Genomic DNA, 14,785 nt, shown 5'->3' with positions numbered 1-14,785 from the left:
TATATACTGTGTATATTAGTGTTTGATCTGAAGAATCAGAACAATCAGACGTTACCTTTCTGTGCCTATGGGGAACCTGAACTGGAGGATTCTGTGGAGTGAGAGTTATTTGCCCTATTAGCAAGTAGTATTGATTAAAAGTACAATATAACATAATACTGTTTGGAAGGAACCTCTGGAGAACAACTAGTGCCAGTTGTCTCTGGAAAATTGAGGGGATTCTGTCTAGCAAGTCCCAGAACAATGCAGAGTTTTGGGATTCTGGGTTCCTAGCTCTGATGTTCACTTTCCAACTTTGCTCTAATCCTTATTAGGGGATCACTTACTGGGGATTGATCTTTCACTCTGTTGGAACAAGATGATTTTCAAGGTCCCTTCCAACTCAAACCATTAAATGATATAATTCTATGACTGCAACCCAAACAGCTCTTGTTGGTTGCATTTAGAATCACAGAATGGTTTGGGATGGAAAGGACCTCAAAGATTCTCTAGTTCCAACCCCTCTTCAGTGGGCAGGGACACCTCCCACTAGACCAAGTTGCTCCAAGCCCCTTCCAGCCTGTCCTTGAACACTCCTAGGGATGGGACAGCCACAGCTTCTCTGGGAAATCTGGGCCAGTGTCTCACCACCCTTCCAGTGAAGAATTTCTTCCCAATGTCTAACCTAAATCTTCCCTTTTCCCGTTTAAAACCATTCCCTCTCTTCCTAGCACTCCATGCCCTTGTAAAGACTTCCCAGCTTTCCTGTAGCCACTTCAGGTACTGGAAGACCTCTGTAAATTCACCCTGGAACCTTCAAATGATAAAGAACCATAAAGAACCATACTATTTGTGAACAGAGGTGAGGTGCAGCATTAATGAGTCCCTATGAACTTCCTGAATGGCTTGCACAATGCTAACCTTTCAGCAGGGTATGAAAATCCCCTATGAGGACCTCAGCCAGATTGGGAGACTTCTGTTTTTTAGAGAAAGCCTTACCCACATCATCCAATTGGTCAGCAGGCTGAATCTGACTGCCACAACATCCTTAGTGTTACTTTCTTTCTGATCATGGCCCAGAAACTCCCAAAAGACAGGTCTCTGATTGAATCATGGTATTCTGTGCAATCAAGGAGTTGCTTTCATGTAGAGTACAACCCCCTTGCACTCTTTTTCCCTGCCTGTCTTCCCAGCTTCCACCCATCTATGTGACTGTGTTATAAACCTGTGACTGCACTTCCAATTTTTTTTATTTGCTGTTCAGTGTCTGTGCACAGATACAGAGACATCTGAGGGAAGCCACTGTTCCCTCTGAGCAGGACCATGCAAGTGTCACTGCTAACTTTCTCCCATGCATTCCTTTTGGACTTCCCACATTTGTACCCTTGGCTCATTTATGTCCCCATCATTAAATTAACAAGACTGCTCATGAAGATGTTCTACACTCTGGTGGTCAGGTGGATTTGTTATTTTCCCATGGACTGACTTCATGAGCAAACAAGGTTGATGGTCAAGAAGCTACAAGTCTCATTAGTGGTGCTTCCTGAGCACAAGAGCCTCTGCTTGAACCATTCCCATTCCAGACTGGAATATATATACAATATTATATCTTAATTATGTATTTTTATATATACATTTAGCTTCACATATATCCAGACACTGCCAGATGCTTGGTACCTTTGTTTGTACCTCCCAGTTGCTAATCTTCTGTACCACTCCTTGAGTTTTCCACATTGGCAGAACCTCTCATGCTGCTGGCTGGTTCCTGGCTCCTCTTTCTTTTGACTGGCAGTGTTCTCCCCTCATCCTGCAATCTAAAAGTAATTCTGCTGCCCAGCTCTTTTTTGAAGCAGAAGGGACTAAGTAAATGTCCTACAGATACTGTACACCACTCTTGGGCCCAGAGGATCTCGGGGTGACAGGTAACTTCATGGGTGGGATTACAGTGCTGCCCCATTCTGCATAGAAATCAGATCTTGAAATGCTTTGTTAATTTCCTGTTCTCTTACATGTGTACCACTGAGAGACTTCAAAATACCTCTTATTTTTTGGGTTGCTAGAACTTCTGTGCACAGGTTTGGAAAAGCACAGCTTTCTTCTTTGCTGTGTGGATTTCTGGATGGTGCTCTAATAATTCCACAGGACTCTATATTTGTCCAGAGATTGATGAATAACCTTTATTAACTACTTGTAGATCTTTATCAGAATAGATGTGGTGACACACTCTTCTTCTCATCTGTGCAGGTGCCAGTGATAGCAATACTGGGTTCAGGAGGTGGATTTCGTGCCATGGTTGGGTTTGCTGGAGTCATGAAAGCACTTTATGAATCAGGAATTTTAGACTGTGCAACTTACATTGCTGGTCTCTCAGGATCCACGTGGTAAGAGTCTTTTCTTTAATTTTTCTTCAGTTTTTCTTCAGGAAGCTCAAGAATGATTTTTCATAAGAATTTACTTATTTCTAAGGTATTAATCATGGCAAATTTTGCACATGGGCTATCAGTACAGGAGAGACACACAGAGACAGCTGCCTTACAGCATAACAGCTCAGTGGAGTGAGTCTGCTGGAGGTTTTTCCAAAATGCCTTGAAGGGTGAGGACAGCTTGTGATCTTCCTGCCTTGTTAGGAGGAATGGGTGAAAAGAGGTGCCACATATATGCACCCATATTTCTTTATCAAAAGCCAATACTGTATGTACCAGGACTGTGTAACTGATTCTTTCACGTTGATAACCAAAATATTACGAATTCAAGCTGGTGGTAATGATGTAACCTACTTAAAAGCTGTATAATTCTCATCAGCTAGAGACATCTCACAAATTCAGTCCAAATTTCGTAACTGTTTGGTCTCCTTCACACTATTTTTTCATTAAGTAAAAAATTGCAGACTTTTTTTGTCTTGCTTTAAAACTTGGTTTTAATTTCTGTGGATCAGGTTGCAAGTAGAAGATGTTACATCTTAAGAAAATTTGGAACTTTTCAAGGGAGTATCCCAAATGTCACAAAATAGGATTTTTTCATAAACAGTTTTTTATGCACCAGTTTGAATCCTAAAGCTGCATCTGAATCTAGGGCCACCTAGTACAAGAAAGGTGTTGACTGTTTTAATTAATTCTGAGTACCACCAATGCCATTAGGAGACTGAAACACATGAGGCAATGAGACAGCTGGATTTATTTGTCCTCAGAGAGTACACAAAGGTAGTGCTGGGGGAGATCTTACCCTCTTCTTCATCTGCCTAACAGGTAGCTGTAAAGAAAACACTTATTTTTGGAAATGCACAGAGACAGGACAAAGGGTAATGGCCATAACTTACAACAAGAACAATTGGATTAACTACAAGGAAAATAATTTTGCAGTGAGAGTGGTCAGGCACTGGAATTTATTGTTGCATCCTTACTTGGCTGGGGTGGGTAAGGTGTAATCCTCTCCAGCTTTGACTCAGTTAAGGCTTCATGTGAAAGCAGAACTTGACTGAACACAGCCCTGAGCAACCTGATCTGACTTTCAAGTTGGCTCTGCACTGAGCAGGAGCTTGGAATAGAGACCTCAAAGTTCCTTTCAGACTAGATTATGTGAATTTATTCCAGTTTAATTACATTAATTGTTTGATTATATGATGTATTATTTCTTCAAGAGGTAATCTTAGGTATTCTAAGGTATTCTCTTACAATAGCTAAATATAAAAAGGGGATCTGCCTGGGATGAGTTTTATCCCTTGGTTTAACTCTTAAGGAAGCCCATGAATTTGATTGTACACATTCTAAGGGAATTCTCTAACCCCAGGGCTTTTAAGAATTTTGAAACAGATAATTATATTCCTAATATGATAGGATTTTTTTTTCGATTATTTTTCCTTCCATGAAGCTTGCTTATTTCCTCACAGACCAGACAGGAAGCTTTTAGGATGTTTCAGAAGGTTTTGAAATGCCAGAAGTGTCTGTGACCTGGAGTAATGTTCTCATTCAGCTTGAACTGTGAAAGATTGGATCCCTGGAACCTGTATTTTCTGTCACTAGTGATTGAAGGGCAGATTTATCACTGCTTGTTGAAAAACCTGGGTGTACTTTTGTCAAATTTGCAAAACAGGGAAGATACCATTTGGCTGGATGAAGATGAATTAAAGTGTGCAATGCAGTGTGGAAAATGATTATTGTGTTTCTAGGGAATGGTGTGTAGTCCTTTTTCTAAAAAGACATCAGTCAGCTGGCCAGTCAGAGGTTCTTTTTTTGGGACAACCTAGGTGTGAAATACATAGCTGATCTAATGTAAACCTATAAAATCTGCTTTGGAATAGTATGGTTATCTGAACTGAATCAGTCAGAAACATATGTTGGAAACAATTGTATTTAAATAAATTTGCTTTTGCTGTCTTGGTGATGTCACCTGTTCAGACTTTCCTTGCTTGATGAATAAATAAATTGACTCTTTGGCACTCCCTTTCTTTTCTTTTTTTTCCATGCAGTCTATTACTTGGGAATAATGCTCTTTTCTTTTTCCTGAAGGGTGGAGAATTCCTTTCCTGGAGGGAGAGGCAGGTTTTTGCTTGTTCACTCAGATGCATGCCTAACCTTGGAGCAATGCATTTCCCTTCCTGACCGTTTCTGTCATCTTACTTCAACTTTGTCCTGAATTCTGCCTCCTGCATTTTCCTTTCCCTGCTCCCATGGATGTTTGCTGCTGGTTTTGTCCCACCCATGAGCTGACGTGCACGCCAAGCTTTTGATACTGCAGAAGGGCTGATGAATCAAGTTCTTACATCACACCTGTGATAGGGTTCATCAAGCTGTCAGGTAAACTGCTGGGCAGTGACCTCAGAGCCAAGCTCATGCAGTGCATATCTCCCTGTGGTGCAGAGTTATGCCTGCAGTATCCATGAACCAGCTAATTGGGTAAATAATAGTGAAAGGAGCATCTAGTAGATTAGTGTGGCCTATCTTGAGTCTCCACCCATGGTGTTACTTAAGACAGTGAAATGTGAACCACAGTTGTCTTCATGTGTGTCTAAACTTTGTTTTGAGTAAACAAAACTTCAGTTTCCAGAGTTACTTGGTGACAAAATCAAGATCTGCCTGATAGATCACTTCGGAATCCTCAGAGTCAATTAAACCTCTGCACAGGTTGTAGTTACTGTGCTCCATCTTATTATGAAAACATCTACATCCTGGAAAGCAAGCCACATAGTGCCCTTGTTGGGAGGTTTGGAGTAGTGGTAATGAACTGGAGAGTGACAGGAAGAGGTACATCTAAGAGTGAAAGAACTGCATGTGTCTGCTTACTGGGCCCTCAGTCTGACAAATTTGAATACCCTGTGACAACTCAAGGAGCTGTTTTTCAGCTTATGATGATTCTGTCCATTATCCCATAATGTTTATATGTGAGGAATACTTTGATTTTTTATATCACACACATTGGAGAAAGGTATGTTGAGTGTTTGATTGTATGCTTACATTTAGAACAAATTGTTTAGCTCTCTGTGCCTCAAGAAAAAAAAATTACAATTTTTATTATAAACAGTGAGTAGTAAATCTGATTTAATCAGTAATGGTATCAAATTATTTATGAGCTTACTGTGCTTTTCAGGCTGCTGACACTGAGCTAGACTTTGATTCTTACAGAGCCTATTTTCCATTGCAGGTACATGTCTACTTTGTATTCACACCCAGATTTTCCAGAAAAGGGACCAAAGGAGATTAACCAAGAGCTGATGAACTCTGTGAGTCACAACCCTCTTCTGCTGCTCACTCCTCAGAAAGTTAAACGCTACATTGAAGCCCTGTGGAATAAGAAAAGCTCAGGCCAACCTGTCACCTTCACAGATATCTTTGGAATGCTGATAGGTGAAACACTTATCCACAATGTGAGTTCATTTTTTAAATGATTTTTATTGTTGTGAAACTCTTGTGTAATAACCACTCTTGCTGTTTTTTGAAACTAGCTTGATAATATTTAACAACGCAAGCTTAGCAATAGGAATATATTTATGTTTATAAATAAATATTTATAAATATATAAAAATATTTATATATATATATTTAAAGTTACAGCTGAACAGCTATTGGGAAAGAAACTTGTAAAATTGTGGGCTGTGTTTCTGAATGGTATGAATTTCTTTTCATGAAACTTCATGCATTCATGTGCAACAGAAATAAACTCAGGGTCTAGGCACCTGCTGCAGACACTTAACATTGGATATCATTCATTAAAATCACTTCTCAAGGAATTTCAGCAAAAAGCCACAAACTGGTGTAAATTTTTAACGCACTTTTTTGCTATAAGAAAAGACAAACTTAACAAAATACTAATTTCAAGGTGAAAGATCCCCATCTCTATTTCTTAGTACTTGTTTTGCTGAAAAAAAGAAGAAATAGGAGGGCTTCATAGTGTTATATTTTAGTATTGACAAATCCTAGTTGACTGCATCAGGCACAGAGACTTCAGGTGTGCCAGGTGAGCAGAGTTTGGATTTGATCTTATCATAAGATTGAAATGTGTTAACAGATTGACAGGCTGCTTTTATACACCTGTGTCTTCCATGAGTAGGCATTGCCATTAGGCTTTAAGCCCTCTAAAACAGGCAACACAGGTGCTGTTATGTCATAATGACTTTCAGTATATCTTGATTACCTGATTATGGGAGAGATTCTGATCCTTGGTTAGAAGATGTAAGTCTCTTAGTAGTCCATATGTATGTACCTCTTGGTTATCTTTGACTTTTCAGAAACAGCACAGCTTGAAAGAAATGATGTGGTCATGAATGGTGGTTCTGCCTAAGACATTTTGTCTTTTACAGTAGCAGAGGGAAAGAACTCCCACCCAAGCCATTCTACAATTCTCTAACTAGCTTTGGCCAGCAATGCTATTTTGTTTTTGGCTGTGTCCTTTTTCATTCTGTAATCATGCTTATTTCATTTTCCTATCATATCTTCTCCCACACCTTCCTTCCTGGACTGTGCAGTTAAAAAGCAGTCAATCAGATTACTGCCTTTTATAAATTCTTCTATTCTGGTTTTCTTGGAAGTAACTGAGTTTGCCCATTTTCCTTCTCTTTGAGGGTTTCAGAGCAATGAGTATTCTGCCAGCTCTCAGCAGGCCTGTCTAGATTCCATTTGGACATAATGTCTTTCTTTTCTGCAGAGAATGGACACTACTTTGAGCAACATGAAAGAGAAAATCAATGATGCACAGTGTGCTCTCCCACTCTTTACATGTCTCCATGTCAAACCAGATGTCTCAGAGCTGATGTTTGCAGGTATGTTTTCCAGTCACTTATGAAGAAAAGTGTGTGTCTGAAAAAAAGCCCCTATTTTTAATACTTCTCAGAATAATTGTATCCTGCAACTTGGTACTGTTTGAAGATATTGGTCTTGTGGAAAGGATTAGGAAGAACTTTGCTGTGATGGGAAACATTCTTTGAGGCTTAACAAGATTGGCATTGCTATGAGCTGAATGCAGGAGATTTTTATTTATAAAAATAACAGGAAATAGTCATATTGAAGGATATACCAAACAAACACATCATGAGGACAGATCTGATGGGTTTTAAAAGTGGTTGGGAAATGCATTTGCATCCAGTGGCTGCTGGGAGTCTGACAGCAGAGTCTGATAACAAGAAGCTACTCATAAATAGTTCGTGTACTTAGGTAGGTGGATGCTTACTTGACTGGTGCAGTATCTGCACCAAGATCACAGAGTGGTGGTGAGAAGGCATCAAATGGATCTGTTCCTCCTGCCACATCATGGAACTGAGCCTTTTCTTGGCTTTCAAGATGCAGCTTTTCCTGTCCATGGAAAGACAGACTATATAATAGGTCAGTGGCCTTTTATTTTTCTGTCGTTCCTGGTTTTTTTCCCCTGAAAATAGTTCTAACATGATAACAGCCTCTTTTAGGTGTCTGTGAAATGTTAAGTGGTGGCCAAGTATTTTCTCAATGTTACTACCAGTTAAAAAGAATATTGCTTAACCAGGAAGTAGCTAAGAACATTGTGGTAAACAAGACAGCAAGAAAGCCAGTGTTTCTTCAACAGCAGAAAGCTGCTTAGCATTATATATCTTACAGGTAAAAGACAATGTCTTCAGTCATACAGGATAATTCCTCTTTCCAAGAAAAATGAAATATTGAATACATTGGATATACTGCCTCTTCTTTTGCTTCTTGCTCAGTGTAAAGTACTCCTGGTAACACAAAAGGGGCTTTACCTTTTATTTAACCAGTAGGTTTTAATTCCATCTAGGAGCCTCAGTTGAGAGTGGGTCCAATTGAGGTTGAGAAACCAATACATATATATATGTAAATATAGTTACATGTAAGACTGAGAAGGGAAATGCCAAGTGTCTTTCCCCCAGAAAAGATGATTTGGAAAAGTTTCTGTCAAAACTTTGTTTGTAATGGAAAATGAGAAATGGAAAAACCTGACCAGCTGTTCTTGATGTCAGATTTTGAACAGAACTATTTATACTTTTTTACTTACCAGCTTATAGATGTTGGTGAGATCTTTCATGTAGTTTCACATTGAAATGCATTAATTATATCAGATAACATTCCTTCTGGGAATGGTGCAAGTTTTCCTGCAGCTGCAAAGAGCTGCCTTGCCCCAGGCTCTGCATGTTTTCCCTACCTCTGGCATTTCTGACCCAGGGGGTGCTAGCCATACCCAAAACTGCAGTACTCATTTTAACTGAGCATAATTAACTTAAAGATGGTTTTTTAGTTTTTTTTTTAATTACAGTAGTTTCTTTAATGACAAAAAATTACTTCAGCCAAGAAGTAGCCTGCTTTACTGGGGTAGAAACACAAAGTGTTTCCCTTGGGGCAGAGTTCTTGTCCTTCTCCTTTTAATGGCCACTGTCTCAAGGAGCTTCTGGAATGGCAGGAGATAATGCTTGACACCATTTCATTTTAAGGCAGAAATCTTATTTTCCTAAGCAGGATATGTGATTTGAGAAATCAGCTTCTTCAGTGCAGATAGAACCATGGAAGTGGATTATGCCAGATGAAATGAATTCTCATCCCAAATGTAGTTTTGCTGTCAATGTGGTGCTGAAATACATATCTGCCATTCATCTTTTTCTAACTGAAGGGAAATACCATTTAATTTCTGCACTGGGTATTCAGAGGAATTTCCTTCTGTTCCAATAAGTATGAAGATTTGTGGGTGGTTTATTTGGAAAATAGGATGTTTTGTTTGACTTAGCAGATATAAGGATTATGCCATGAAACAAAACTCTCAGAATCCATGATTAGATCTTTCTTTTTCAGGATGAGTGGTTAACTTTATGCATAACATTTCAACAGAAACATGGAATATCTTGAAGAGTGAATGGCACCCAATGACTTGTGGGGATTTTTCAAAGCTGTTTCTTCTACCTTTCTCTTTCTGAATTATTTTAAATTTGCTCACAGAAGCAGTCAATCACTACTAAAAATGTGGAAGATAAAAGAGGTGAATAGGTGAAATACTAAAAATGCAGGGTTTTTTAGGGTCCTTATTACTCCCTTCTTGAAATGAATTGTCTGATATAATCAGCTCCATTATTGTCAAAGAAGATATTTCTAAATCAGCTTAAATACATTTTCTAAAAGGGTCTACATTATAGGATAGAAATCAGAATATGCATTTGAAAATTAAATAAAATGGCACAGACTTTTAAAAATATGTTTTGGATCATTTGTTTCTCAGTTTCTCAGCTGCTTCTCAGCTTTGGCTTTTCATATTGGATTTTGCTTCAGATTTTGGTGGAATTCAAATGCCTCTCCAGGAAACTTTCACAACCTCTATGACATAAAATACTTCTGCATCCTCTGTCACTGCCCTCCACATTTGTGGTAGGGTCACATTAAAAGAAAAGAAACTTGGAACTTAGATAGATGTTGCATTTGGTGTGATAATAATATTGAAGCATGAGATGAAAACCAGTTGTAACTTTGTTTTTATTCTTAATGGCTACTTTTATACTTCTGGTTTTACAACCTTGTATTTTTTTCACCGAAGTTTGTTGTGATAGAAGAGAATGAGAATTCCTTCTTTGCCATGATATCAGGCTGTCCTTCATTTGAACTCAACCTTTTGACTTCTGCACACCCTCAGAGATACTCCTGTTGCTTATTTAGCTCCCTGTTTAACTAAAATTGCCTTGCTTTGACAGTGGTTTTATTCATTCATGTATATTTATCTTCTGCTTCTGTTCAGGTTGAGATTGCTAACTCAACTCAATTTTGTTTCTTATTTTGCAGACTGGGTGGAATTCAGTCCATATGAGATTGGTATGGCAAAGTATGGTACTTTTATGTCTCCGGATTTGTTTGGAAGTAAATTTTTTATGGGGACAGTGGTGAAGAAATACAATGAAAATCCCTTGCATTTCTTGATGGGTGAGTATGTGACAGGCTGAAAAAATAAAATTAATTCCAGTAGTTCATGGGCAGAGGCTTTTAAATGCAATCACAGAAAGAGTGAGACAAGAAGCAGAGATCTCAATTTATTGGGAGGCACCCACTTGAAAGGTTTCAAAGGCACAGATTGGCATTCTCTGGGGTTTTTTTCTAGCATGTACACCTGATCTTCTGACTTAGCATGTTCCAAAATAAGAGGTGTGTTCAGAAAGAAAGCAGCTGCTTAAATAGATGAATGTATGGTTTTTTTAGTTTACCAACCTCCATTTATCGTTTACTTTTTCCCTTTCAGGTGTCTGGGGCAGTGCATTTTCTATATTATTTAACAGAGTGCTTGGTGTCTCCAATTCACAAAATAAAGGTCCCACCATGGAAGAAGAATTAGGTAATACTAGTAAATAATTCTTCTACTATGCCAAACAATTACTAGCAAGAGTCAGTGCTAGTAATTAGCACTGACTGAGGGCAGTCATTTTAAGAATGTGGAATTCAAGTAAAATATAATTGTTGATATTACTAGGTAGTGTTGAGGCCCAAGGAAAAGGTATAGCAGCTTCCTTTCACTTTTGTTTCTGATTAGTAGCAGAGGTACTGAAAGTTGCATGCATAAGTCTTGACTATTTTCATGAAGTTAGGTTCTTCTAACTCCCTGTTTTTATGTTGTTGTGATAGTTTTGGAGATCATATACTTGATATTTAATTGTGTAGTCTCTTGACATTGGACTGTAATACTCAAAGGTTCAGTAAAGTAAAAGCAAATTCTGTCATCTCTGCATTGCTGGATTGCTCCATTCTAACCACAAGTCACCTGTTGGTATCTGATCCTTTGCTTACTAATTTAATTTATTTCAGTTGCATTCTTCATGCACAAGTGGCAAAATAACAGTAAGGAAAGAGTTTTATCTTGTTTGGGGCTGATTTATTGTGTTTTATTTGTGAATGTGGTTGATAAAGGAAGGGTTTTTTACACTTTTTTCCCCTGTTCTGAAGATGGCATTACAGGGAATTACATAACCAATAAAAAATTTACTAGACAGATTTTTCTGAGGAGCATGGAGAGAAAATGCAGATGGAGTTGATTTAAAATCCTAATAGAGGGTATTCAGCTGATTTGATAATGTGCTTATTAATGGGTGAGGAGATCTGTGCCCCCAGCTTCATGTTTCTGGTCCACCTCTTGAGTGTTAACATCTACTGTGGAGGATCTCTGTCAAACAATTTGATAGTGGAAGACTGTGTTTCTGATTTTTCAAATGCTGAGAGACAGAATGGTATCTCTCATCTGTGGCTCATGTCATTTATAATTTTTAAAATATGCTTTGAAATGGCATTAGATGTGAAAATACTGGTGTGGCTTGAACCACGGATGCTGTAGATATCTCAGTGAAACCTTGGTACCACCACAGTGACTGGCAAAATTCAAGTGGCTATCAGAAGAGCCAATATACACACAGCATGTATAAATCACACCTGGAAACATTAAATAATCAGTTCTGCATGGAGGTTGCTTTATACAGATTACTTGGTGTCCAAAAATTTCTTTTTTTTTTTTTTTTTTTTAGCTTCCTTGTTTGGTCACTAATTTTTTTTTTTGACCTCTCTCCTATTTCATTACTCAGGAATTTTTGTCTGTGTTTGTCTTTGGTGCATGTTTGTCCATTGTGGGGATTTGAGTAGTGATTGAGGACCCACTGAGTATTAAAAACTCCCTAAGGAAAAATACTTGATGACTAAGCTCCTCTGGTGATTTTTACAATGTTGTATATAAGTCTAAGAGAGCATAATCCTTTTCTAGAGAAAAGGCAGCAGTGGTGGTGAACTGTATCCAGTATTCATTATCAGGGGTAATAAAGGTGTGGGTTTTTACACCTGATATGATGGTGACTCTCTCTTCCAGCCTGACATGCTTATAGGGATTAAATTTAGACTTAAACAAAAAGCATGAAGTGAAATTGTCATTGTTTTGATATTGCATTTGGTAGAAATTACAGCATTTGTTGCAAACTACAGCCCAAAGCAGGGGTGTGCTTTCAGAGACCAACCTCTGTGTTACCCTTCTGTGAGAAAAATTAGATGTTATTTCATTTTCCTTTTTTAATGGAAAAAGCAATTAGTTGATAATGTGCTCAAGCTCGTTAGGAAACAACCCCCATACAGTTTATTTTAACTGGCTTCAAATTTTGATTAGAGATGATTCTTGCACACATTACACTAAGGAATAAAGGGGTTTAGTTTTCAAAAGCATTCTCTTGGATACAATTGCATCACTGGGCTTCAGCCTCTGCCTCAAGTCTCTGTAGGATATAAGCTTCCAAGATGAAGTGGCTCATAAAACATTGCAAAGCTCCTATATTTCAAGAAAGGCTTCCCTCCATAACTGTAGTATTGTTGTCAGCCTGTATTCTATTGTCTGTTGCCTTTTCAGTACTCATTTTGACCTTGAAATAATTCCTTGAGCCAGTAATGAACAGTTAGCTGTGACTTTGTGGTTGTTTTGGAAACAAAGCTGTTATCCTTCACACAGTTCAGATTTTTTTCTGGAGCAGTTCACTCACTTATGTTTTCATTTCTCTCAATGTTATGAGATCAAAACCATCATCTTTTCTGCAACTTCTTTCTTTCTGTAACTACATTGACCTTTATTCTTCACATATCCAGCAGTAGAACTTCCATAACCATCTTGGCTTTTGTTTCCTCCCCATTATTTCTAAGGATATCCATTCATATATGAGAGTGAGGTTAAGCATTTCTTCTTCTTAAAAAAATCACCAGGTAACTAGAAAAATTAGCATTGCCTTCCTAGTTTAGTAGCAGTTATCGAGAGACCAGAACCTATACCTCTGATTTTTAATCAAGGTGAATAAACTGTGTCAGATACATGGTACAGAGTTGAGTGATAGGTACAACTTGAGGATTATACTTTGTTTCCTCAGTCCTCTGGCTAATCTGCTTAGTGCAGAAGCTTTGCAAAAATTGCAGGCTAAAGCCAGTGTATTCTGATCAGGTTCTGAATCCAGAGATATTCACAAATCTCTCCAGCTGTATTTTCTATTCTGAAGACTATCATCGTTCTCTGACTGTTTTGAAATTCTTAGCTGTGCTGACAATTAAACCTGCTATTTCTTTCAACAGAAAATATTAGGCTAAAGCACCTTGTAAGCAATGACAGTTCAGACAGTGAAGATGAATCACAGCATCCAAAAGGTAAGGAAATCCTCACCTTTTCATTCATGGGTTACTATTTTCATCAGCTTTCATGATTGGGTTTGTAAGTGTTGGTAATTAGCCATAGCCCATTTTGCTGTCTTGCCAATAGTCTCTTGTAACTGAGAGCTGTGCTATCAATTATACCGGTGGTAAAACTTAATTGCCCAGCCCAAGGCTCTGAAAGGAGCCAATGTCTCAGCAAGACACCTCAGTGCTCCTTTGGCTTGACTTTCATTCCTCCTGCTCATGCTGATGCTCAAAGGATTCTCTCACACATCTTCAGTCTTGCCATCAGCCCAACAAGGCTTCACAGAGGTCTACAATTTTTCAAACACTCAAAAATTAGGCTTACTGAGCCAGTGATCTTCAGAAGTCTGTTGCCAGCAAGCTGCTGAGCTTCTTGAATTGTTACCAACCCAGCAAACTAACATTAATAACTGTTTTCAAGGGTTCCTTGATCAAATATTTACTTGAGAATGGTTTAGTTTGTGTTTCAAGCATTCATAGATATTTACTAGCACCTTTAACAATGACATTTGATGCAGAAAGTTTTTCATGCTTGGCCCAATTCTGGTTTCTCAGAAGAGCCACAACCACAAAAAGAACATTGGACAGTAGGAAGAAAAGACCTTATTGAAAGTTATCTTCAAGCACCTAAAGCACCAGGGGATTTCTGTGATTTTAGTTAGGATCTCTGTTTCATCCTAATAATGCTTCCTGAGTTTGATTGTACTTTTGGAGAGAACAGTGATTTTCACCTGAAGAAATGGCTTATGTTTTTACCACCTAAAGCCAAGATGGGGATACAGCTCTTTGTAGATTTAGGATCTACAGGAAGAAATGTAAATCTTATGCAATCTGACACTGAATGTCATCAGCTGAGTTAAAGGATTGCTTTTTTAATTCCCCTTATGTGTGAAATAATGGAGAGAGTCATACCACATTTTGTGTTTAATTTCCAGATTTCCTGTTTCCTGTAGCCAACACCAAACATTGCATCTCTCTCATAGTTTGTAGCCATAGTGATTTGTAAACAGTTTGCAATCCCTCCCACTTCTATAGAATATTGTTGTACAGATGTTGGACCTCTAAACTTTGTAGTGTTTGATGCTTGTTTTCTTTCTACTTACATGAAGCTCAGCTCCTTCAAAGCCTGGATTAAAGAGGAATGTTTTATAGCTGGAGTTATGGTATCAAGCATGGGC

At 38.3% G+C, this 14,785-nt stretch overlaps 1 protein-coding gene across 2 annotated transcripts in view; it reads left to right on the top strand.

The window, feature by feature from the left end:
* Nucleotides 1–14,785, top strand: part of PLA2G4A (phospholipase A2 group IVA) — a 62,948-nt gene that overhangs the window by 35,707 nt on the left and 12,456 nt on the right. Inside the window, exons 7-12 of one of the 2 annotated variants that reach the window (XM_030455212.1) lie at nt 2,224–2,360; nt 5,617–5,839; nt 7,117–7,231; nt 10,215–10,352; nt 10,666–10,758; nt 13,506–13,577. In XM_030455212.1, the coding sequence (XP_030311072.1) occupies nt 2,224–2,360; nt 5,617–5,839; nt 7,117–7,231; nt 10,215–10,352; nt 10,666–10,758; nt 13,506–13,577 (778 nt within the window). The remainder of the gene's footprint in view (nt 1–2,223; nt 2,361–5,616; nt 5,840–7,116; nt 7,232–10,214; nt 10,353–10,665; nt 10,759–13,505; nt 13,578–14,785) is intronic. The other variant, XM_030455213.1, reaches the window with a different exon arrangement.

Source organism: Calypte anna, chromosome 8, assembly GCF_003957555.1.
Source record: "Calypte anna isolate BGI_N300 chromosome 8, bCalAnn1_v1.p, whole genome shotgun sequence".
NCBI lineage: Eukaryota > Metazoa > Chordata > Aves > Apodiformes > Trochilidae > Calypte > Calypte anna.
The sequence above is the reverse complement of the archived record's forward strand: the minus strand, read 5'-3'. Positions and strand labels throughout refer to the sequence as shown.